This window comes from Tiliqua scincoides, chromosome 1 (assembly GCF_035046505.1).
Source record: "Tiliqua scincoides isolate rTilSci1 chromosome 1, rTilSci1.hap2, whole genome shotgun sequence".
Lineage (NCBI taxonomy): Eukaryota > Metazoa > Chordata > Lepidosauria > Squamata > Scincidae > Tiliqua > Tiliqua scincoides.
The window spans coordinates 206498580-206523866 of record NC_089821.1 but is presented as its reverse complement, the minus strand read 5'-3'; the positions used below and the strand labels follow the sequence as shown (position 1 = coordinate 206523866).

At 43.5% G+C, this 25287-nt stretch overlaps 2 protein-coding genes and 1 pseudogene across 2 annotated transcripts; all 3 read left to right on the top strand.

Annotated features, from left to right (window-relative positions):
• Positions 1–2104: 2104 nt before the first annotated feature.
• Positions 2105–3037, top strand: TAAR2 (trace amine associated receptor 2). The gene has a single exon (XM_066622745.1). It carries the CDS (start codon positions 2105–2107, stop codon positions 3035–3037), a length of 933 nt encoding a protein of 310 aa, XP_066478842.1.
• Positions 3038–5241: 2204 nt separating this feature from the next.
• Positions 5242–5358, top strand: LOC136637054 (5S ribosomal RNA; annotated as a pseudogene).
• A 6506-nt stretch (positions 5359–11864) lies between these two features.
• LOC136647086 (trace amine-associated receptor 5-like) lies at positions 11865–12887 on the top strand. Its single transcript, XM_066622744.1, has one exon. It carries the CDS (start codon positions 11865–11867, stop codon positions 12885–12887), a length of 1023 nt encoding a protein of 340 aa, XP_066478841.1.
• The last annotated feature ends 12400 nt before the right edge of the window (positions 12888–25287 follow it).

Below are 25287 nucleotides of genomic sequence, written 5' to 3'. Positions count from 1 at the left end.
GACAAGTCTGTGTGAGTTCCTTTTGTATAATCTATCACCAATACTAATGTGAAGATCCAGTGCTTAAACTCATTTTTTTCCAGTAGTTTTTTATGTCCTATTTTCTGTCTTCTTTGCAAAAACCCATTGCTCTTACACAATAATGTTTCACAACTTTACAGTGATATGTTTGCAGGTCACTTCATAATGATTTGTGTGTATGTTTACATGTACAGCTTTTTCTAAGCAGTTTTCTAGGCTGTTTTTCTAAGCTTTTCTAAGCTGTCAGAATGATCAAAGCAGAGACAGAGCAACAAGGACATCCTCGATCACAATAAGACAGAGGAACTGATATTGTCCCTCCTGCCTCTCCCTGAGTGTTGCAACTTTCTTGCTGCTCTGTGTGCTGCACCAGGCTGCCTGGGAACGGGGTCAGGATCTAGCACAAGTGCCAGATCTTGGCCCCACCCTCTACTCTCCCGCTGCCTGCTCATGGGCCCACCTACCACCCACCTTCTCCCCACCACGTAATGACTTCTTTCACCCTCCCCATACCCTCCAGATCCCTGAGCCAGCTGAGCTTGGCCGACATACTTATCTGGTTTCATCACCGCGGAGGCTGGATGCATCCTCTGTGGGCTGGTGTATGTCCTTGCACTAGCCCAGCTAACACCAGAAGAAGCACAAATGTGCTTTGAGCTCCCATTTAGGATTTCATCCTTAGTAGAGCTAGGTTCCAAGAGACTATCTATTCAGGGTCAGCCCATCCACGATACAGCGTTTGGGCCTCTTCAGTCTAGAAAAGAGGCGCCTGAGGGGGGACATGATTGAGACATACAAAATTATGCAGGGGATGGACAGAGTGGATAGAGAGACACTCTTTTCCCTTTCGCATAACACCAGAACCAGGGGACATCCATGAAAGCTGAGTGTTGGGAGAATTAGGACAGACAGAAGAAAATATCTCTTTACCCAGCATTTAATTAGTTTGTGGAACTCTTTGCCACAAGAAGTAGTTATGGCAACTTGCCTGGATGCCTTTAAGAGGGGATTGGACAAATTTCTGGAGGAGAAGTTCATTACGGGTTACAAGTCATAGTAGGTATATGCAAGCTCTTGGTTTTAGAGGCAGGCTGCCTCTGATTGCCAGATGCAGGGGAGGGCACCAGGATGCAGGTTGTGCCTGTTGTCTTGTATGCTTCCTGGGGCATTTGGTGGGCCACTGTGAGATTCAGGAAGCTGGACCAGATGGGCCTTTGGCCTGATCCAGCGGGGCTCTTCTTATGTTCTTATGACCAACTGAGGCAGTCATCTCAGGCAAGCAGATTGGTGGGGGTTGCAGCCCACCTACATCTGCCATCTCGCCTTCATTGCTCATCTTTCTCCAATGCCTGGGACTGGAAAATGAAGAAAATGGAGGAGAAGTGTGGAAAAGAGGAGAATGGTAGGCTAGAGCACCTCCTCTCCCACACACTTAATTTTCCACTCCGTTCCCCTCTTTCTTTTGCAATGCAGGGACTAGGAGAAGCAGAGGCTGGCCGCCAAGGAAGGGGGGCATCGTTAGCCCTGCCACCTCAGAAAGTTTCATACTGACTCTATGTATGTAGGATCCAAGTTCTGTGCATTCAGAGTAAGAGATCAACAATCTGACTCAGGGCAAAAGTCACCCTTAATGAACACTTTAGGGTTCTCATCTCTGTATGAACCACTAGTAGGCCAAAAGTGATTATATCTTAATGAAAGGCATACAGAGCCATAATTTGCAAACAAGCTAGAGATGTAAAATTAAGCCACAGCAAAATTGTCACTAGACAATTTTGGCTTTTTTGTGCAAAGGAAGTTGAATCCTAACATTCTTCATAGAACAAAATTTCAGGCTCAGCATATAGAGTACTTCCCGCAAATGCCAATGTATAGCTCATAACAGATAACTCATATTACAGAAGTTTGATAGGGAACTATAAATAGCATACATTAATTGAAGGTGCATCTAACACGAAATATCCTTATTTTCAGATTAAAGATCATGTCTGTCTTTAACTTCTCCAATGATGTCATAGATTGCTCTGAATTTGGAAATAGATCCTGTCCTGAAAGCTTCAGGTCAGCAACCGTTCGAGGTATCATGTACATTTCCATGATTGGAGTCATCATCATCACGGTCTTTGGGAACTTGGCGATCATAATTTCAATCTCCTATTTTAAACAACTGCACTCTCCAACCAACATTCTCATCCTCTCCATGGCGGTCACTGACTTCCTCCTTGGCTTCTTCATTATGCCCTATAGCATGGTTAGATCTGTGGAGAACTGCTGGTATTTTGGGATCACATTCTGCAAAATACACTACAGTTTTGACCTGATGCTCTGCTTAGTTTCTATTTTCCACCTTTGTTCCATTGCTGTTGACCGTTTCTACGCCATCTGTTATCCTCTCCATTATTCATGCAAAATTACTCTCCCTGTCATTAGGCAATTGATAGTCATTTGTTGGTCAGTACCAGCTGCTTTTGCTTTTGGGCTGGTTTTCTCTGAAGGGTATGCTTCTGGCATTGAAGGTTATGCGATCCTAGTCACATGTTCTAGTACCTGTCCAGTTATGTTTAACAAACTGTGGGGAGTAATTCTGTTCTCATTTGGCTTCTTTGTTCCAAGTTGCGTGATGATAGGGATTTATGCAAAAATTTTTGAAGTATCCAGGAAGCATCTGAATGCCATGAAAAGCAAACCAGAAAGTTCACATCATGAAAAACAGAGCCAACTTTCCAAGAGTAAAGACAGGAAAGCTGCTAAAACCTTGAGTATAGTCATGGGAGTTTTCCTCCTGTGCTGGTTTCCATGTTTCATCACCATTTTAATGGATCCATTTATAGGTTTCTCAACTCCCGTGGTATTATTTGATGCTTTAACATGGTTGGGCTACTTCAACTCCACCTGTAACCCATTAATATATGGCTTTTTCTACCCGTGGTTTCAAAAAGCACTTAGATACATTCTCTTAGGAAAGATATTCCACCAACATTTCTATACTGCCAATCTATTTTCTGAAAATGAGTAAACTCACTCATTTATCAAATCCAAGTGTTCAGTGTTTTCTCTAGCATAAAATAGAATCCTTCGAGTGGTTTAGAGTGGGTAGTGTAAATGGAACTCAAGCTATCTATGGCAAGGGTGGCAGGGGATTATTAGCATATCATCAGTCACTCTCCTGTGCTGCCTTGAATCCCCCACAAAATGCCACCCATGCATGCACTTATGCCTCCCTTATGGATAAGGGGGAGGGCAAGCTAATGTGTATGCCCCACCTCCCTCCCCTTCCCTTACCAAGTGTGTGGCATGCAGCTTTCCTCCTCGTCAGTGTCAAGAGTGGCTGTCAGCAATTGCACATTGACTCAGGGCAGCAGTATCTAGTGCAGTGATTTTCAACCTTTTTGTCTCATGGCACACTGACAAGGTACTAAAATTGTCAAGGCACACCATCAGTTTTTGGACAATTGACAAGGCACACTATACTGTTGGTGGGGGGTTATATCCCCCAATGGTCCTATTAATAAATGACCCTCCAGCAAACTCCTGAGACACAGGATTCTTCTCTGCGACACAACTCTTCTCTCCCCTGTTTGGGCACACAGATGAATGGGGAAACATCTTGGTAAAATGAATCTGCTGCCACCTGCCCAGGAGATCAGGTTAGCCAGAGGGGCTCCTTGGGCAGAACCCCTAGAATAATACTGAACCTCAGGGGTTCCTATCAAAAACACTCTCACAGTAGAATCAGCTGCAGAGCAAGGAGACTTGATAATCCATTAAACTTTCCATACTAGAGAACAGGCAGACTCAAGGTTAAACTGTAAAATGTTTATTAAAGTCCAATAAAAGCAAAAGGGGTTAACAAAACCAAGCATACAAAATAAAAGCGTAAGGGTAATTGAATCTGGCAAAAATTGGCTGGTACTGAGGTGCTGCAGAATCTCTTGCATGCAGGCTGCTGCCTGTGAATTTCAGTTCAAGTTTTATGACACTGCTAGAAGAGACAAATATCAAAACAATATAAAATGCTAGCATGTAAGGATCCTTATGAAGGATCAGGGGGCCATTGGGCTGAAAAGGGAGGGGCTGACTCCTGGGGGAAGGTTATTCACAGGGAGGGCACACTGATGATGAGACTGGTTGGCCAGGCACACTTCCTGGAGGTGAACAATGGAGTGGATCCAGGAGCCTATAGGACCCAACCCCTGTCCAAGGAATAACTGCACTGGCCAATTTTTTCACCTACCCCAGACTGGCAAGGGAGGGATATTGTGTTCAGTAGGTTTCAAAATTTAAAAATTGGTCACTTGTGTTTAATAAAATGGCCCAAGTTAAAGCCAAGCCATAGTCTGGTGTCTTCATTGGGGGGGGGGGGGGAGCAAGGGTAAATAGAATGCCAGATGCAGGGAAGTAGTAGTGAGATGCAAGTATCTTGTCTTGTGTGCTTCCTGAGGCATCTGGTGGGCCACTTCGAGATACAGGAAGCTGAACTAGTCCAGCAAGGTTCTTCTTATGCTCTAATCTTCTTAGGTGGTGGCAGATGCCAGGTGAAGCAACCCCCTCCCCACACAAACCTCTGAGGCACAAGGTAGCACCTGAATACATGTGTGTGGGCACGTGGGTGGGGTCTCTGCATCAATGTGGCCAGGGGAGACTCACATCTTGAACCTGGTTGAAGCCATTTATTTAGTCCTAGCTGCTTCAAATCAAATTTGCATTTCTTTCCCTGTCTAGCAAGGCTTTCTGTAATTTACTTCCCAGCTGTGAATGATACAGACTGGTGCTATTGACTTTAAGCCTGTTCTCAATGTAGAGAAAGAGGTAAAAAAAATACACAGGAAGACACATAAAATATAGGCATTTTATAACACTCCTCACTGCTTCTGTTTTAAATGAACAGAAGCAGTGCACTCTGGGAACCCAACATACATCATTCCTGTTCATTAGAAACAGAAGTGACACAAAGCAAGAAGGCTGCATGCTTTGTTCCTGCTAAGTGAAGGGAAGGGAAGAGAAAGGAAGGTGGCAAGATCCACATTGCCTCTCTGCCCGCAAGGTGCTTTGTAAGCCCTGGTTGGTTGCGCAATTTAGAGCCACAGCACCTTCTTTCTTTCTTTCTTTCTTTCTTTCTTTCTTTCTTTCTTTCTTTCTTTCTTTCTTTCTTTCTTTCTTTCTTTCTTCAAAGACTCCTTTGCCTGCTATGTGGCAGCTCAGCAGCATTCCCAGGTGAATGGCAGCGACTGTTACCCTGCACATGCCCAATCTCATCTGATCTCGGAAGTTAAGCAGGGTCAGGCCTGGTTAGTACTTGGATGGGAGACCGCTTGGGAATACTGGGTGCTGTAGGCTTATACCATAATCTTTCGAGACTGAAGGTTGCCAACCAGACTTGGGGAACACCGTGCTCCAAACTGTGTGGAGCTCGGTTTTGAGCTCAGCAGCTTAAAGGGAACAATGCCTTCCCTTCCCTCTAGTAGTGCTAGAGGAAGAAGGGGGGTGCTGCTGTTGGCTGTCTCAACCAGTTAGGACAATGGTGTGTCTGTGGCACTGCAGACTGGAGAGGATGCACTGCAGGCCGCTGCGCCATGCAACCATTTCAGGTTTCTTCATGGAAAGGCCAGTCCTACATGTCATTACTGAACTGTCCAATGGAAGATGAGAGACCAGGATCATAGTTGGTGCTTCCCTGCTCTTCCACTTTCATATTCTTGTCTGGCTTTTCTTCTCAGCTGTTGGTATTACTCCAGCATCATTTGTGCTTCTGCAGGAGACTGGATACCAAACCTTACAAATGTTCCTGTTCAGCACAGATCTAGAAACCCTGCAAGCTGCCTTAGGAGTTGCAGTGGACATCTTTGTGTGCTTAGAATATGTTGTCCTTACTGCGAAACATGGTCAGTCACAGTCAGTATCACCCTTTGAAATGTTGTGGCCCTGTTGCCTTTTACTCCAATCGTGTTTAAAGTGCAGTTTTGAATCACAAATAACCCAATCTTACCCAAACACCCTGTGCCAATATAGCAGCACTGGCAAGGGCTACACTGTATCCTGGAGGGGAATTTTGCATGTTGGAGGTCTCCTCAGGATAATGGAACATTTGCCCCTTTGCCCCAGGGTAAGGCCCAGTAGGTGCATTTGGTCAACAAGGACCTGCGCCAGTTGAGATGTAAAGTGGCTCCTCAGCAGAAGCAGTGCTGCTGAAAGGGTGGCCCCTGTGATAATTAGGCTCTTCCATATCTTGCAAATATGATCCAGATTTGCACATTTTCTCTTCTGTCACTTGCAGCTAATGAGTTTCTATGTGAGAACGAAGTGCTCATTTCTGACCATCATTTCCTTAATGCCATGTCACTTCCTGCTTAATGATGGCATTTCTGGCCCTCAGCACGCACCATGAATGCGATTCTGCGCCCGTATGAAATGAGTTTGACACCTCTGTATCTAGAAACTATACTGAATGTTAAGTAGGAAGACAGGCCTGGTAACTACAAAGACTGCCCTCCTGCCTTAGGTCACTGGATAAAGAACCACAAGGAGAGGGTGGAATCCCTGCTATAGTACACTAGTAAATGAGGAAAGCCCAGTAATCAGGCAATTATGGGCACAGGGCCACACAAAAGAAATCAATCTAGACTTAGGGAGCTGTTTCCATAGGAAAATATGCTTCAAATAGTTTCAGGAAAATACTTTTCTAAAGAATATTCACAGGGGAATATTCTGCTTGTAAGAGGTAAACATATTGCACCTCCCCTTGAGCTCACTTACTTCCTTTTCTGTCTCTTCTGAGAGGTCTGCTTCATGCCACAGTTGTGCCCTACACTTGGGAACTTGCCAAATCCAAACAATTATTGCAGCTCTTCACCCCAAGCTCTTCTTGTGAGCTCTGCCGGATATTTTCTGAAAAATAAACCCCATGATGTATTTATTTGACAAGCTTACTTAAAGCAGGAGTCGTGTTTACTTTCACCTACCATTTTAAAGGTGGACTGGAGTTGCTGGTTCCATTTAAGCCATTTAAGTTGCTGGTTCCATTTAAGCAAAATGTCTATTTGACTTCAAGACATAAAAGATAAAGGGAGATGTGTGAACTGCAAATTAAACAGAGCTGCTCAAAGCATGCAGTCTGGAAGACAATGGCCATATTACCTAAACCAATAATGAACATATGCGCCTTTGTTTCCATGCATGTTATGAACAGCTCCATTGTGCAGACATAATATGAATGCTGGACTGTGTGTGCATGTAACTACTAGCTTACTTTTGTGTCTGGCCACAGAACCATTAAATAATGCTATGGCTTGTCTAAATAGCCTTCTCATGGCAGATTTAACATGGCCAGGCTAAGCAGGAAGTGCAGGCGGCTGGGAGGAGAGAGTAAAAGTACTACCTAAGAAGTAGAAACTGACAGGGAAGAGACTGCCCAGAGGTTGCTGTTGTTGACTGCCTGGATTGATCTTACTGTACTGTGCAGAGATAAACATGGTGGACAGCATGGTGACTGAAAGCACACTAGTTTCCGTAACCACTTCCAGTCCTTTGCGTGCAAAATCTGTAAATCAATTAGTTATAGCAGCAAAACACAGGGTTTTTAAAAAATTTCCGTCAGAGAATAAAGCAGTACAAGAGAAATGGAGCATATGAATGCGCATTACTGTAAAAAATTACAAAGTCCTTATCCTAACATATTATTCTATTTGCCTTTCTTCTTGCACCCTTACCCTTATCTGAGATAATGTTTGTCTGATAAGGAGAACACAGTGGAGTTTATTCCTATTAAACCTAGCTTTTTACTGTGACGGTGGGTGAATCATGAGTGCATATTTTTGTATGGAGACCAATAGCCCATTCCAGAGCTGCCTGCCACACGGGGCTGCAGCAGCTCCGAAAATGGCTGCTGCTCGCTGCATCCAGTGTGCCCCAGACGGGTAAGGCTATCCCCAGGTAAGGCGAGTAGCCCCACAATGGGTCAGCATAGAATTTAGAGCCTCCATGTCAGGCAGACTGCCCAACACAGAGGCTTAGGATCTGACGGATCAAAGCTCCACCGGTCTCACCTCCCTCCTGCCCTGCTCCCTCCCCCAGTACCCCTCCTCCCTACCCTCCCTCTACCTCCCCTTGCCCTGGAACACCTCCTCTCTGCCTCCCCCATGCCCCACTTTCCTCTCCTCTGCCTGGCGGTCTGTGCATCCACCAAGCAGCGGAGCTGCGGTGCTCCACCAGTGCTAGCCCAGCGCCAGCCAGTGCTGGGCTAGCACAGGTGCTCCACCAGTGCTAGGGCCCAAAAACACACCTTATAGCACATTTGCGACAGTGCGTACTGGCAGTAAGCCAGCGTGCATTCTTTAGGATTGGGCCCCAAATCTTCAGTGCAAAGGGACATACATCAGCTCTGATTGCCTGTCAGCAGCCAGATCAGGTACTGATTTCTATACAGAGCTGTTGGGACTAAGGCTTGCTTACAAGCAATGACCTTTGGCTTAGAAGCCTTTCTGAACATCTGGAAGTTAGGTGGGAGGCCATTCAATAGGCAGGGAAATGCACTTTGCATATTCTCAGTGGCACTCTTTTAATTAAGTGTGAGTTTGTGTGAGTCACAGCCCACTCCTAACCTGCGCTGACAGAGCCAGGTTGCATGGCCTGCACTGTATCCAGCACAGGTTAGGAGGTACAGCCTGCTCTATGGAGCTGATCAGATTTGCGCCAGCTATATTGCTGGCACAAATCCTGGAAACCTGGTATTGCACCTATAGGAGTGGAAGGGGGGGTTAGGATATAGCAGAGTAGGCCTCCACCAATCCGCCAAGTATGCGCTGCCTGCAGGGGCCCGCTCACAGGAAAAAGGAGGAGATTTAAGTTCTTTTCCAGGACACAAGGCTAAAAAAGAGGACGTCCTAGAAAAAGAGGACTTCTGGTCACCCTGGCTGGACACCTGCCGCTGAAGATCCCTCTGTGCAGCTCTTTGAATGCATAGACTTGGCTGCTTGCTACTTGTGGCAGCAGCCAAACTGCATAATGTGTTGTTTAGGATCGGGCTGCTCAACATAGTGACATGTCAGGATCACACCATCTGCTCCACATAACTCAGGAACTCAAATCTGGCTCTGCCCTGTCTGATGCCATTACTGTACCCTCTTCTCATCCAAATTTGCTATGGGTGAAAAAAGGGAGGACTTTCCAGAAACTTGCGATAAAATAAATGTAGAAGAGGGCTGGGGGAGGGGAGAATTTCTCACAAGAAAATACAGAAAATCCTGCAGAGTGCAGCATTGTCGCTTGCTTCCTGGAGTGGTAGAAACATATAGCCATTTTGATTAGACTGAAAAGGGAGAGGTAATATAGTGGAAAGTTTATATATGATGACACTATTATGGGGGGATAATTTATAAGCACTAATTTGTGATTCAGCTGTTAACATTAAATAGGCAAGTAATGAGCCTATTTACTCATTATTTACATGCATTTATTTAAATACATGTCTGGGCGCAGCAGGGCTCTTGATACCAGGCAACATTGCTCCTGAACATGCCTGCTTTTGTCCATCCCTTCCAGCCCACTATTCTTTAGAGAGAATTGTTTTTTTCCAGCTAGATTATATAAGGAATTGATTGATTTCATACTTTCCAGACGTGTAAGGAAGAGAGACTCGGAAAGTTAATACAAGGGACACCACAGGTAATCTCCATTGTATTTGTGTATTACAATGCACATACATGAAATTGTGAAACTGTTTTGCATTTATATGTTCAAAATGGAAGTTTCTATATTGTTTGACATGCATTTCAATAATGTTTAAAACACTTTAAGGGAAAAAACATATTTTGTTTAGATTGCTCTGTCACAATGCTGGTTTAAGGAATGTAATAAAGACTTCTTTTCAATCATACAGGCTAACTGTTGGATCTGTCAAAAAAAAAAAAAACTAAACTAGGAAGTTTCCATTGATACAAGTGTTACTCATATACTATGAAATGTTTTATCCTGGTTTATTTGCTTTGTATAATAGTAGTTTAATGTTTAAACAGTCAATGATGGTGCAATTGTTTGTGAAATCTATTGGATGTCAGATTCTCAGTTCCATAATACTTTCTATTTATAGCTCTGGAATAATTGGAAGTGAGGAAAGCAATTTGATCCTACACTTTGTTTCTAAGAACCTGAAATGAGAAATATATTCTTGGTAATCCTGTGAACAATAAGATTTTTCATAAACAATTTATTCTTTCTTCCAAGGAACCCTTCTTCTTTTTAATTCAATTCCTAGCTTTCATTAAAAAGAAACATAAACAAACTGTGTTAGTAATATAGTTGCCACTTGCAAATATTCACAAATGTGCCCAGACTTGCATCAATGGTTTACATTTATAATAGACATTTTTGTCTGCCATGGAAAACACTGTAAAATCCTTTTCAGAGCTTGCCTCTATACACGTCTTTCAATTGATTAAACACTATTTTACAATAATTAGGTTCTATTTGCATGACTATCCTGATAGTGGTGTCTAGCCTAGGACAAGTCTAGCACCTTCTCCAAAATGAGCCTATTCAAATACTGAGATCTTCATCAAGGTTGTTTCCCAAGTCCAGCTCCCCCTCTGAGATGAGGCAGGTAGTGAATGGATAGGGCCTATTCAGTCATAACACTCTGCATGTGGTGTGCCCCTCCAATCACATGGTGGTTTACCTGGCACCAAATTTGATATCCTTTTGCACCATCTAAGCTTGTGCCATATCTGACAATCTTTCTTAATCTGAAGACCTTTCCTATCTCAATGGGTTTTTTATCTCCCTACTTAAGTTTTACTTTGCTGTGTTTTACATTGTTTTGTATGTGACATTTGTGAGCCTCCCTAGGAATGTTGTTAAACTTAAGGGAAGCACTAAAAATGTTTTTAAAAGACAACTGAACTACACTTGCCTCCATTGCCAAGCACGGGATTTACCTTTCTGCTTACAGTGGGACAGGGTGTTTTTCAAATGGCTTTTCAAATACTCTACCTATGGCCTCCAAGCAATCAAACATGGTCTTCTGTAGGTACTAGTTACGTATAACTCAAAAACACTTTGAGTGTTGGATCCAGTGTTCTGTTACAAGTAGGCAGAGGAAAATAAAGCGGTCATGCTCAGGGTGCCCAGAAGCAAAGCAAGAAAACTAGCACCTGGCAGCACTCCCTGCACTATCAATATCAGAGTTTGCTAATTCTTGTGCAATAGGGAAATCTATATGGTACGTGAGCAACATGCTGTGGTAATTGAACAAGAGAACACTAACAGGCAGGGGAGCTGTCCAGCAGTGTTTATATTCATAGGGGCAAGTACTGAGCAGAAGAAGAGCTGTTCAGAAGTCCTAGAAGGACTAGGAGCTAATCTGTGGAACGGCCAAATGTACTTGGGTCTAAACTTAGCGCAAAGGTTTAGTTCATTATTATTTCTGTTGGGGGGATTTCAAATTCAGTGTCTGCAATGAGGCCTCACCTATACTTACAATCAGAATGATGACAAAATGAGAAGACAGATATTGTTGAATCTTCTAATGCATGCTTGTGGGTTGAATAGGTATTTTAATCTGGAACGTGAATATAGAACCAGGAGAGATAGTTTTTCCAGATCAATCATGAAATCAAGAAAAACAGAATGTGATTTTGTGAATAAAGCCAATGGGATTACACCAGGTGTATAGTTCCATGTGTAACTTCAGTAGTCCCCTCCTCAACCAAATACAAAGACATGTTCTCTGTACTGTAGTGATCTTTTCAGTCATCATCCTCTCTATTACCTAATATTTTTCAGATGAAGGATTGGTAAACCTGAAATATTTAATACAGGCTGAAGCACATTGTAGCTGATGGTAAAGAAGAATGGGCTCTTTTCTGGAAAACGCAACCCCAATCCCACTGTGCTTTGAGAAGAATGGTTCTTGCTACAGAACCCTACATCCTTTTGGAGCCCAGGTGGCCATCTATTTGGTCTGTACCCTGGGCATATTGCTGACAGTCCTGGGAAACCTGCTTGTGATTATTTCTGTCTTCCGCTTCAAAATACTTCACACACCCACTAATTTCTTACTCCTGTCCCTTGCCCTGGCAGATCTCTTTCTGGGTTTAACAGTGCTGCCCTTCAGCACTATACGCTCTGTGGAAAGCTGCTGGTATTTTGGTGATGACTTTTGCCGGCTCCACACCTTCCTGGACACAGTGTTTTGCTTGAGCTCCATACTCCACCTCTGCTTCATCTCCATTGACCGGCACTGTGCCATTTGTGACCCTTTGCTTTACCCCACAAAGGTCACCATCCGAGTGGCTTGCATCTATATAGCAATGGGATGGGGGGTGCCTGTGGTTTACACCTCCGTCTTCCTTTACACCAAAGCAATTGAGGAAGGGTTAGGGCAGTTCTTGCAGGATGTGCCTTGCATTGGTAGCTGTCAATTGCTGTTCAACAAACTCTGGGGCTGGATAAATTTCCCAGTTTTCTTCTTCCCCTGTCTCATAATGATAGGGTTGTATGTCAAGATATTTATTGTGGCAACCAGGCAAGCCAAACAGATAAACAGCATGAACAAGAGGACTGGATCTCAGCATCAGTTAGCATCAACAAAGAGAGAAAGGAAGGCAGCTAAAACGCTTGGTATTGCAGTCGGTATCTATCTCCTGTGCTGGTTACCCTTCACTATAGATACCATGGTGGACAGTCTGCTAGATTTTATTACACCTCCTGTTGTGTTTGATGTTCTGATTTGGTTTGCTTATTTTAATTCTGCCTGCAACCCCTTGATTTATGTGTTTTCTTATCGTTGGTTCAGGAAAGCTGTAAAGCTAGTCATGACTCGTCAGATCTTTTATGCAAGAACATCTTCTGTCAATTTATATCAGGAGGAATGATCCAGTGGCTTCAGAGGCAGGGGACAAAAAGTCTCCTGTATGAACTTTGTTATAAGGGTTGCATATGAAAAAGTCTGCAAAGGCTACTCCTGTGAAGCAGCTTAAAAGTCTGCTCTGGACTACCCCAAGAGTCCACTTGGCTACCTCTCTGCTGAACATACCTAGAGGCATTCCAGGATTGTCTAATATAGCCAGTGTGAAATAAGGAAGAAACTGAAAATGTGTAAGCAAAAGGGGATACCACTCTGTGAAGACTGACTCATTTTCTTTAGGGATTTCCAAATAACTACAGATTTAGTTAGGGGGTATCACAAAACAGACAGGGAGGCATCTTCAGATCATCCCAGCATGGTGCCTTTCCCAGTGGCTGATGTCTTTTCTACACCTCTTTTTAGACTGTGAGCCTTTTGGGGACGTGGAATTGTTTATCGATTCATCTTCACATGTAATCCATGTTATGAACTGCTTTTTTGTTGAAAAGTGGAAATATTCTAAGAATAATAATATCAGTTCAAAATATTTGAACAAAAATGGGAGTTCAAGCTTGAATTGGTTTAATCAGTAGCTTGGGATGCAATCCTATGCTCCCTTATGTGAGCAGAAGCACCGTTAAGCACAAAGGGACTTACTTCTGAGTAAGCAGGTATAGGATTGTTCTGTTAATCAATTAGAGCAACAGGTGGTTAATTAGTAGGAGATAATTTTCAAAAATTATATCTATATTTAATTTGTTCTCATTATTAAGGACAAATTTCAACCAGTGAGTTGGTGAGTTCAGGGCATGCTTGTTTATTGGCTGATGGAGTTTGATGTGTTACTTTACTCTAGTAGGAAATAAAAAAAATAAAAAAGGCATTGACTTCTAAAATTAATAACTGTTAAGTTGTAAATTTCCTTACAATTTCTTCAATATTCTAAAAAATAAATTATATTGATGTTTGGGACCTATTTGTTTCTAAAAACATCATTTAATTAATCAGTTAAGAGGTAGATGATGGATCCAACTCACAGCGCAATCCTAACCAGGCTAGTACTGGCACTGGCTAATCGTGGCACCGGTGGGAAGGCTTGCACCAACCTGCTGCCACCAGTGCAGGGCCTGTGCACATAAGTCCTGTGCCTGACAGGGAGAGGATGTAACTGGGGGGCGGGGGGGGGCAGGGAGAGGTGTAACAGGGTAGAGAAGGGTGGAGAAGGGGGCAGATCATGCCTGGAGGGATTGGCAGGGCTGGCTCATGCCATATCCTATCCCTCTTCCTGGGCCTGCTTTCCCGACACGAGGCTGCTTGGACTTGAGCCAGCAATTTTGTTGGCGCAGACTTGAGTAATCCCATAGTGGCTGCTGGGGCTTACCCTGGGACAAGGGACAAGTGTCCCCTTATCTTGGGGAGATCTCCAGCAGCCTCTTCCCATGATGGGTACAGCGGAGGCCATGCCAGCGGCGCTGCATCGCAATGTGGGAAATTAGTTTGGATTCAGCTGTCAATCTTTTATCCGGCTGACAGCCTTCAAACAAGCCTTTTGAAACAGTTTTAGGGGATTTATAGCTAGCTGAAAAAATGTGCGAGTATTGGACCTTTTTTTCTCTTGCAGTTAATAAAGCTATTTCAATGTTACTAGATAAATCAGGATTTTTCTCTGTGAACTACATCTGTGACGGATTTATTGATTGATGATATTTTTATGCTGCCGATAAAAAAATCAAAATGTTTAGCAAATAAATAAAAATACAATAGAGAAAGCATATCTGAAATAATCACATAGATCAGCCATTTTCAACCACTGTGCCGTGGCACACTGGTTTGCCGCAAATGGTACCCAGGTGTGCCACGGGAGTTTGGTGGAGGGTCATTTATTAATAGGACCATTGGGGGATATGAGCCCTGCACCAACAGCATGGTGTGTCTTGTCAGTTGTCAAAAACTCATGGTGTGCCTTGACAATTTTAGTACCTTGTCAGTGTGCCATGAGATGAAAAAGGTTGAAAATCACTGACGTAGATAATGGTGCCTGGTTCTTCCCTAGAGTCAGATACCAGTTTTGATGGAAGGGGTCAAGGGCAAGGGAGTGGGGCTGAGCAGGTAGAATTCTTTGATCAAGGCAGGGTCCCCTTTGCTGGTACAGACGTTGCCAAACAGGAGTTCTTTCCAAGAACTTCTCAGAGGTGAGAGTGAGGCTGGGAAGAACTTCACCCACCAAGCCTGTCATTAACAATAAGAACATATTTTGAAAGTATTATCATTTGTATTTGATTGTTTTTCTGTTTGCATAACTTGAACTAAAGTTCACTCCCACACTGTGACCTGAAGAGAAATGTAAATAGCAGAATTCTTTCTATTTTCATTTCAGCTGTAATTACATGAGCAGGCAAATCTGAGATATTTGATCAGCTGCAAGGTGTATATGCCCACTGCTTATTATGTACATGGAAACTGCTTTCATGAGTTGTTGGCAACCTTCAGTCTCGAAAGACTATGGTATCGCACTCTGAATGGTGGTTCTGGAACAGCGTCTTTTCAGTGTGGCTGAAAAGGCCGATGGAGTGACAATCCCTTCCACACTGGGAGCAAATGCAGTCTGTCCCTGGTCTGTCTCCCTGGCTATGGGCCTTCCTTCTTTGCCTCTTTGCCTCAGACTGTTGGCCAAGTGTCTCTTCAAACTGGGAAAGGGCATGCTGCACAGCCTGCCTCCAAGCGGGCCGCTCAGAGGCCAGGGTTTCCTACTTGTTGAGGTCCACTCCTAAGGCCTTCAGATCCCTCTTGCAGATGTCCTTGTATCGCAGCTGTGGTCTACCTGTAGGGCGCTTTCCTTGCACTAGTTCTCCATAGAGGAGATCCTTTGGGATCCGGCCATCATCCATTCTCACGACATGACCGAGCCAACGCAGGCGTCTCTGTTTCAGTAGTGTATACATGCTAGGGATTCCAGCACGTTCCAGGACTGTGTTGTTTGGAACTTTGTCCTGCCAGGTGATGCCGAGGATGCGTCGGAGGCAATGCATGTGGAAAGCATTCAGTTTCCTCTCCTGTTGTGAGCGAAGTGTCCATGACTCGCTGCAGTACAGAAGTGTACTCAGGACACAAGCTCTGTAGACCTGGATCTTGGTATGTTCTGTCAGCTTCTTGTTGGACCAGACTCCCTTTGTAAGTCTGGAAAATGTGGTAGCTGCTTTACTGATGAGTTTGTTTAGCTCGGTATCGAGAGAAAGAGTGTCAGAGATCGTTGAGCCAAGTAATGTTTAAAAAATCACTAAACTATGGTGGCTTCTTAAGATTGATGCAGCTATGGGCTGCAATCCTATCCACACTTACCTGGAAGTAAGTTGCATTGACTATCCTTTACATGTCGATTCTGAGTAGACATGCATAAGATTGTGTTGGTGATTTATCTCCTAACCATTGTTAGTGAATCAGTTGGGACAGGGAGGGAGCTTACGTTGCACAGTGCTTTCCAAACTAGGGACCACTGTACAATGAAAACTCCCTCCTCATCCTGAGCAGCACTTATTGTTCTGCTGCTCTGTCATTTTGATTGTCACCTGATCTGGGCATAGGGATGCTTTGGGCAGTTGTGTCTATGGCCTGTATATGCTGGTGCAAAGTCCACTAGGACATTGAGCCAAAAACACGCTTGCCCAGAGCATCCCTATGCCCAGATTGGGTGATGAACAAAGTGGCAGAGCAGTGGAATGGTAAGCGCCACTCACGAAGGGGAGGGATTTTGGCAAATGCCAGATCTGGCCTGCAGGCCAGGGTTTGGTGAGCCTTTTCTTACACTAACAAAAGAGAAATCAAATAATTAGTAATTTGTTTCTGTTGTAGCAGTCAAGGTATAAGAAGACAGGTCTTATGAAACCTTAACTGGATAAACAATACAATGCAGAGAACAGGAATAAAAGAACAGTTTTCTCAATAGAAAGAAGTAAACAACAAAGGTACAATCCTAACCCCTTATGTCAGTGCTTTCCAGCACTGGCATAGCAGTGTCAATGGGACATGTGCTGCATCCTGCAGTTGGGTGTCACTCATGGAGGCCTCCTCAAAGTCAGGGAATGTTTGTTCCCTTACCTCAGAGCTGCATTGCCCTTATGTCACTGCTGGAAAGCACTGACATAAGGGGTTAGGATTGCGCCCAAAGTCTTCCAAGGAAATGTATTGGAATGCAGCAACCTGCACGGTAAGGGCAGCAGGTGAGGCAGGCCCTCTCCACTGAAGTTCTTTAAAAATTGCCACCGCAGCAGCTGTGAGTGCACAAACACTCACAACTCACAGTCTTAACAGGGGCTGGAGCATTTATGTTGTGGCACCACAAGTTGCTGTTGGGATGGTCCTATTTCATGGACTTATAAATGATCTGAAATCAGTGGTGAGCAGGCAAATTTGCGGATGACACTAAACCAGGGGTTACCAACCTTTCAACTTTAGGGCTCCCGGATCTTTAACAATTGTGTTGAAGAGGGAAGAAGAGATGACAAGTGGTACATGCGGAAATTCCATGTGTGTTAGCTTGCAGCTCTGCACAAGCACTGGATAGTGGCAAACTGGGAACTGGTGTTATTTTCCTGAGACTGAGGAGTGTGTTGTCATCACAGTTTCTGTTCTGCTGGCTTGCATCATCCTGGCTGGGGCCTCACTTGTAAAGTAGTAAGTCCCAATGAAAACAGTGGAACTAACTTCTCATTCCAGGTATTCAGGATTGCTGTGCTTTTTATTCTAACTTTAGTTCATGGGCAGTCCAATCCTGAGCTAACTGGCACCAAGGGCTGCAGCAGCACTGCATCCTTTGGATCCAGGGCAGCTCCCAACATCTCCTCAGGGAAAGGGGACATTCGTCTCCTTCCCCTGGGTAAAGGAAGAAGCCCTGCTATGGGGCGACTTGACTCTGTCCTGGCTATTTAGCTGGCACAGAGTAGCTCCATGTCAGAATAGGAGGCCCAATGCAGGGCTTTGGATCCAGCAGGGCTGAGCTCCACTGATCCACTTGCACTGAGCCAGTTCTAGTACTGGACCAGTGTGCATCACATAGTGTTGGGCCCTAAATCAGAGTTTTCATGTGGTACCTCTGTTTTCAGCAAGATGTACAGCTGTACAATGGATAATTACAATTTATCCAGCTAATTTACAACAGGTAAAGCCAGATCTAAACCATCCCCTTTCATTAATTAGCTGTTGACTGTGAGGATGACTTAGCTTGCCTTTATAATCTGTTGCAATACACTTCAAATAAGATAATTCAAAGCACTACCCTGTCATGAAGGGCACCATCTAGACAAAGCTATACACATTTGAAGGCCAAAGAACACATGATGTTAGTGACATTATTGCAAGCACACCAGGGTTATTTTCTTTTCTAAGCAGTATGCCTGCCCCGCCTATACATGCTATTTTCCAAATGAAATAAATTTCTATTTACAACAAAAGTCATATTTGTTTCCATGGCAGAGATAATCACATGCTTAAATCTTTCTCTGCTGAAACTGTTGAAGATAATAGAGCATAAAATTCCTAATGTAGTTATTTCATTCATGTTTATATGTTAACAATTGGACTATTCTAACATATTCTAGGATGTCTCGGTCCTAAAAGCCAGGCTGAAGATAATGATATTATGAGAAATGTTAATTATTTAACGTTATAAAATGTTAAATAACGGGCAGGAGGTCTAGAGCAGGGGTGTCCAAAGTTTTTGGCAGGAGGGCCACATCGTCTCTCTGACACTGTGTCGGGGGCCGGGGGGGGGGAAAGAATTAATTTACATTTTAAATTTGAATAGATTTACATAAGTTTACATAAATGAATACATTAAAGATGAACTTATATGAATGAATGAAGGTCTTGCAATAGCTCAAGGCATATAAAAGGCCTTGCACAAAGCAAGGCTGGCCTTTCCTTTGCTGCTGCTGCTGCATCACAGACATGAAACAACAAGCAGTGGAGGGAGCCCTCATCCCACAGCTTACGCGAGAGGTCAAACAGTCGCCCTCACGCTGAGAGCAGTTGCGTCGGGCCAGTGTGGGCTCCAACAAATCTCTGGAGGGCCAGAGGCTCATTGGAGACTGGGGGCTCCCTGTGGGCCACATTGAGAGGCCCACATTGTGGCCCCAGGGCCGGGGTTTGGGCACCCCTGGTCTAGAGGGTAGAGCTTTCGTTGGCCCAAAGATAACATCAGAAGCTTGCCAGATCGAGGCCACCGGCAGCTCTGTGAACAGCAAGACCTTGAAGCAGCTGACAAGCCAAGTTGAGTTATTCCACCTGCTCTTTGGTGTGAGCTTAGAAGTGTCTTGGCTGCCCTTCATGTGAGAGATGAAGGAGCTGCTTGTCAGCCTGCATGGGAGGCAACTGGAGGCCAGAAGTGATACCAGATGGTGAAAGATCCATCTGAAATGTTGTGTGGTTCTTGAAAGAAAGAACCTTTCTGTGATTGTAAAAATCCCCTTGAGGGATTTAGAAACAGTCTGCCTATGTAAACTGCCTAGAATAAAGTCCAAGGAGTAATCCGATGACCAGAAAGGTGGTATATAAATACAGAGTTGTTATTATTATTATAAAAATCAACATGGGAATCAGAAGTCTTCCTGACTCATCAACGTCTTAGAATTCTTTGAGTACCAACAAGGCATGTAGATAGGGGAAATCTGGTACCCATTATGTACTTAGGCTCCCAATAAGCATTTGATAAAGTTCGTCTTAAAAGGCTCCTGAATTCATTTCATGGATTAAATACTTGTTAAAGAACAGGAAGCAGCAGAAAGCAGGAATAAACTGTCAGTTTTATCAGTTTTATCATCAGTAATCTGATGACCAGAAAGTGTATATAAATACCCTGTTGTTGTTGTTGTTGTTGTTGTTGTTGTTGTCGTTGTTGATTACCTAAAATCCTGGTAGTCTGGACACAAGCCCACAGTGCATGGAGCCAACCATGTACTGTAATAAACTTTGTGTAAAATATGATGATAAATAGTTCATTTCCAAAATACTGACTTTCAAAAAAAATTTCCAGGTTTCATTGGTGTTTTCCCATTCTTCACCATGGAGACATTTCTACAATGTGGAATACTAGAGTCAGAATTGGCCTTGCATGATTTTGTCTTGTGGAGAGAGAACACATTTGCCATTCACAGGGTAAAGAGTGCTAAAGGAAAGCTGCGATAATATTAATGGCACCACTATTCCATACACATAGGCCTTTTGAAGTGGCCATTTTAAGATGGCAGTCAGCTGCTTGGTCTGTCAGAAAAATACCCAGACAGCTGTAGTAACATCACACCTCTATTACAACTAGTGTTGCTTTCTTATAGCAAATAGTGTTATTGCTATGCCATCTGGTGGCCAATATCATAATTTTGAATGTTTCATTGCAGTACTTAAGAAACAAATTGCCAATCGCAAAGAGGCAATGTGCTTAATAACCTGTTCTCATTGCTCTATAACAGGGGTATCCAGAGTTTTTGGCAGGAGGGCCACATCAGCTCTCTGACACTGTGTCGGGGGCCGGGGGGGGAAAGAATTAATTTACATTTAAAATTTGAATAAATTTACATAGGTTTACATAAATGAATATATTAAAGATGAACTTATATACTCGATAAAGGTCTTGCAATAGCTCAAGGCCTATAAAAAGACTGCACAAAGTAAGGCTGGCCTTTCCTTTGCTGCTGCTGCTGCTGCAACACAGACATGAAACAACAAGCATTGGAGGGAGCCCTCATCCCACAGCTCACGCGAGAGGTCAAACAGTCGCCCTCACGCTGAGAGCAGTTGCATTGGGCCAGTGCAGGCTCCAACAAATCTCTGGAGGGCCAGAGGCTCATTGGGGACTGGGGGCTCTCTGAGGGCTGCATTGAGAGGCCTTGAGGGCCGCAAGTGGCCCCAGGGTCGGGGTTTGGGCACCCCTGCTCTATAAGCTTGAATGCTTATAGCAACCTGTTAAAGCAGTGGTTCCAACCTTTAGGAGATCACGGATCACTGAGGCAAAAATTGGAATCCACATGGCAATGGCAATGGTCCACATGGCAATGGACCCTTACCCCGCACACAAAAAATACATTTAAATTTGTATTGCAGGCAACCCTCATGATCTGCAGGTGTTCATTCCTGGAACTCCCACAGATAAGGAAAACAGCAGGTATTTGAAGGCCATGGTTTTTGGCCCATCCCTGAACCTGACTGGAGCTGAACTCAGCTTGGTCTGGAGGCTCTTCTGAAGTCCTCAGAGCCCGTGTGCCAAAAAATGAAAAACTTTTTTTTGGTTGCTTAAAACCAAAAGTTGCATTTAAACAACTCTGGGTTTCATTCTGAAGCCCGCAGAAGCCACAGATGGATGTATGCAGCCTTTGTGAGCTTCAGAAGAGTCTCTTGGAGGCTCCAGATCAGCCTGCACTATGGGTTCAGGGACCTGCGGAAGAAGAAATCCATGGGTACTGAACCGCAGATAATGCGGGCCGCCTGTAATTAGAAAAGATTTATTAGATATCTATTGTTTATAGAGATTTATTATATGCTACTTTTACTGTCAGTTGCAGCTGCAGGCAGTTCGTTCTCTGCCCTCTCTGGTGGCCGATGGGGGACTGCTAGCTCAACAAGACGCTGGAAATGATCAAAAGCAATATTTTTTCTTGAGACCTCAGGGTCTCATGGAACACCTGTGGTCCTCGGACCACAGGTTGGGAACCAGTGTGTTAAAGCAAGAAACACTTTGCTGGAAAGCTTTTAAATAATACTAATGGGAGCGTGAGTGGTGCAGGGGGGCATGCAGGAGCCATTATTAATACATGTGACCCCCCCATATCTGTGGTTTCTTATCCGTGGGGGGGTCTGTGGACCGAGTCCCCCACAGGTATGGGGGAAACCCTGTACTTGCTTCTGCATCATGGGACATAAGGCCCACAGCCTGGATGTGGTACCCGGAAGCTCTTCATCTGGCCTCCGTGATAACTGGGCTATCCCATCACTGCCCTTTCAGCCGCGTCACTTCTGCTGAGGTTTTGGGAGGGAGAGATGGAAAGAGGCCTCAAAAAGCAAGGAACACTACAGGGGAGCAGACCAAGAGGGGTGAGAGAGGGAGACACTGCTAAGGCGCTGAGAGTGCCCAATTATTACCCAGGTTGCCTTTTCAGCAGAGCCACTTCTGCCAAGGTGTCAGCTGCTGAGCTGCGAAGTAACACTGTAGCAGAAGTAGCACTGCTGAAAGGATAGCCAGCATAATAATGGGCTCTCCCATATACTAAAACTATGATCAAGATTTGCATATTTTCTGTTATTTGCAATTCAGTTTCTATGTGAGAACCAAGTGCTTATTTCTGACCATTATCCACTAAATAACATAACTGCCTGCTTAATGATGTCACTTCTGGCCCTCAGCAGGTGCCATGAATGTGATTCAGTCCACTGTATGGAATGAGTAAATTCTGATGTAAATCCTGCTTGCTTGGGTGTGATTTGTTTGGACAGCATAGGAAGGTCATTTTCTCTTTGCAATAACCAGCAGGCTTCTTTGCACCCCCTGGAGGCAGAAAGGCTAAACTGCAATCCTTCTCCTCTGACCACTTGTTACTCATAGTTCAATAGCAGTACTTTCTCTGAAAACATTCCTAGGGAGCATATTACATAACGCACATTGCTGATTGCAAACCTTTCTAAAGTGTGAGGGATTAATATCCCCTCCTTAGACAGTACTCATTATTACAAACACTTTCATCTGATTATGGAATATTGATTGAAGTTATCAGTTTAAACAAATGTGCATATTATCCAAAGTAACAAATAGGTGCTTTGTTGAGATATCAAAAGACATAAGATAGCACTTACCATTTATAAATTGAGTGCAGCTCTTTGTGAAAATATTTGTAAAATTTTGAATGACAACAATGTGCCAGAAACAAAATTGTCTAAAATAATATACATGTGCCTTTAACATTCAGCCTACCCAGTTAAAATCTGACATCACCAATTGCCTGCCCAGAAACATCTGTTATAGCTGGCTAATCTACCTGTGAAAGCCATTAGACCATGTCACTCTCATTTGTGACTTTGTTTATAATAGTGGTAAAGCCAGCCCATTGAAAGATAGGTTCCTAGTGACATAGGCAACCCCTTAGATTTTAATTAGACCTGAACTAAAATTGTGTGGAGTTCATATTTTGTTATCTATTTTGTTATATATTTTGTATATGTTATATATTTTATATATTTTGTTATATATTTTGTTATCTATTTACTGATCACATAAACATTGAACTTTAGAGATCATAACCCACAATGAAATCGATGGTAAGGCCACACCTGGAGTATTGTGTCCAGTTCTGGTCGCCGCATCTCAAAAAAGACATAGTGGAAATGGAAAAGGTGCAAAAGAGAGCGACTAAGATGATTACGGGGCTGGGGCACCTTCCTTATGAGGAAAGGCTACGGCGTTTGGGCCTCTTCAGCCTAGAAAAGAGACGCTTGAGGGGGGACATGATTGAGACATACAAAATTATGCAGGGGATGGACAGAGTGGATAGGGAGATGCTCTTTACACTCTCACATAATACCAGAACCAGGGGACATCCACTAAAATTGAGTGTTGGGCGGGTTAGGACAGACAAAAGAAAATATTTCTTTACTCAGCACGTGGTCGGTCTGTGGAACTCCTTGCCACAGGATGTGGTGCTGGCGTCTAGCCTAGACGCCTTTAAAAGGGGATTGGACGAGTTTCTGGAGGAAAAATCTATTATGGGGTACAAGCCATGATGTGTATGCGCAACCTCCTGATTTTAGGAATGGGTTAAGTCAGAATGCCAGATGTAGGGGAGAGCACCAGGATGAGGTCTCTTGTTATCTGGTGTGTTCCCTGGGGCATTTGGAGGGGCCGCTGTGAGATACAGGAAGCTGGACTAGATGGGCCTATGGCCTGATCCAGTGGGGCTGTTCTTATGTTCTTATGTTCTTATGTAAACAGGGATGGAATGCCCATCAAGATACTATGCAGTGGGTTTGTCTTATTATACAGACTAAAGCAGTCTCGTTGTGATGTAGAAAAAAGGTAAAATATACATACCTTTATGTATGAATTATTATTTATTTTTAATCATTCATAAATTTTTATTTTCATAAATCAGAAATCAGAAATTTATGATTTATGATTTATTATCATAAATAATAAATTTCATAAATTTTTATTCTTCATAAATCATTATTTATGAAGAATACATTGTGTTATCTGAAATGCTTGCAACAAGTTATTTATTCCCATGTCAGTTTTGCTGATGTTTTGGAAACATCAAATATTCCAACTTTTTTGTTTGTCTGTTTTTTGGGGTTTTTTTTTTGTTTTTTGTTTTTGCTAAACTGCCTGAGACAGCCACAAGGAAATAAGATTCTTATGCAGCTTGGTGGCTCAGGCCATCACTCTCCATTATTCCAACAGTGCAATCCTATGTATGTCTACTCTACCCCAATGCAGCTCAAGGGAACCTGTGATTTTGCTTAGTCTACTTCCCAGGGAAGTTGGTATTCTAGCTCCTTTATCCAGAAATGGGTTCCAAACCAAGTTTTTGTGGCTTCCTGTATCTCACTTAGTCCAATGGCACATATAATTTTGTTGGTCTGCTTAATTCAGAAGTTGGCATTCAGATCCCATTTTCCAGAAAACCTTTCATTACTCAGAATAGTGGCATTACCAGAAAGTGATATTTGGGGACATTTTGTGATTTCCTGTATAAGTCTCCAATAATCCAATGGGACCTTTGATTTTGGTATGTCTGCCTTGCTTACAGCTTAGTGTTCTGCCCCCCTTTTCTGGAAAACTATTTATAGTCTGGAACGGATCAGAACATGGAATCTGGGGACTTTGTGGGTTTTCCTATAGTCTCATGGCCCGATCCTATGCCCCAGTTATGCTGCCAAAATGTGCATTTCAGGGGCATAACTTACTTTTCAGCTGTTGCAAACAAGACATGCTAGAGCAGAGATTTTCAGCCTTTTTCATCTCATAGCACACTGGCAAGGCACTAGAATCGTCAAGGCACACCACCAGTTTTTTTGACATCTGACAAGGCACACTGTGCTGCCAATGGGAGACTCACATCTCCCAATGGCCCTATCAATAAATGACTCTCCCAAATTCCCACGGTACACCTGGAGACCATTTGTGGCACAGTGGTTGAAAATGGTTGTGCTAGAGAGTGCAGCTTAGCCGCTGCTGGGAGCAGTGAATGGCTGGATCTGCATGCTGACAGACTGAGGACACCTACTGCCAAGGTAAGACAGTTTGCCAAGATCAAATCGTGGGTTGGGACCCACTAGGTGGGTCGTGAGCCAATTTCAGGTGGGTCCCCATTCATTTCAATATTTTATTAGACTTGATGCTACAATGGTATGTGACTGCATTTGGGTAAATGTTACAGATCTGTACTTTTAAC

Coding starts and splice junctions, on each gene's coding strand:
- TAAR2 (XM_066622745.1), top strand. CDS start 2,105: ATGTACATTTCCATGATTGGAGTCATCATCATCACGGTCTTTGGGAAC.
- LOC136647086 (XM_066622744.1), top strand. CDS start 11,865: ATGGGCTCTTTTCTGGAAAACGCAACCCCAATCCCACTGTGCTTTGAG.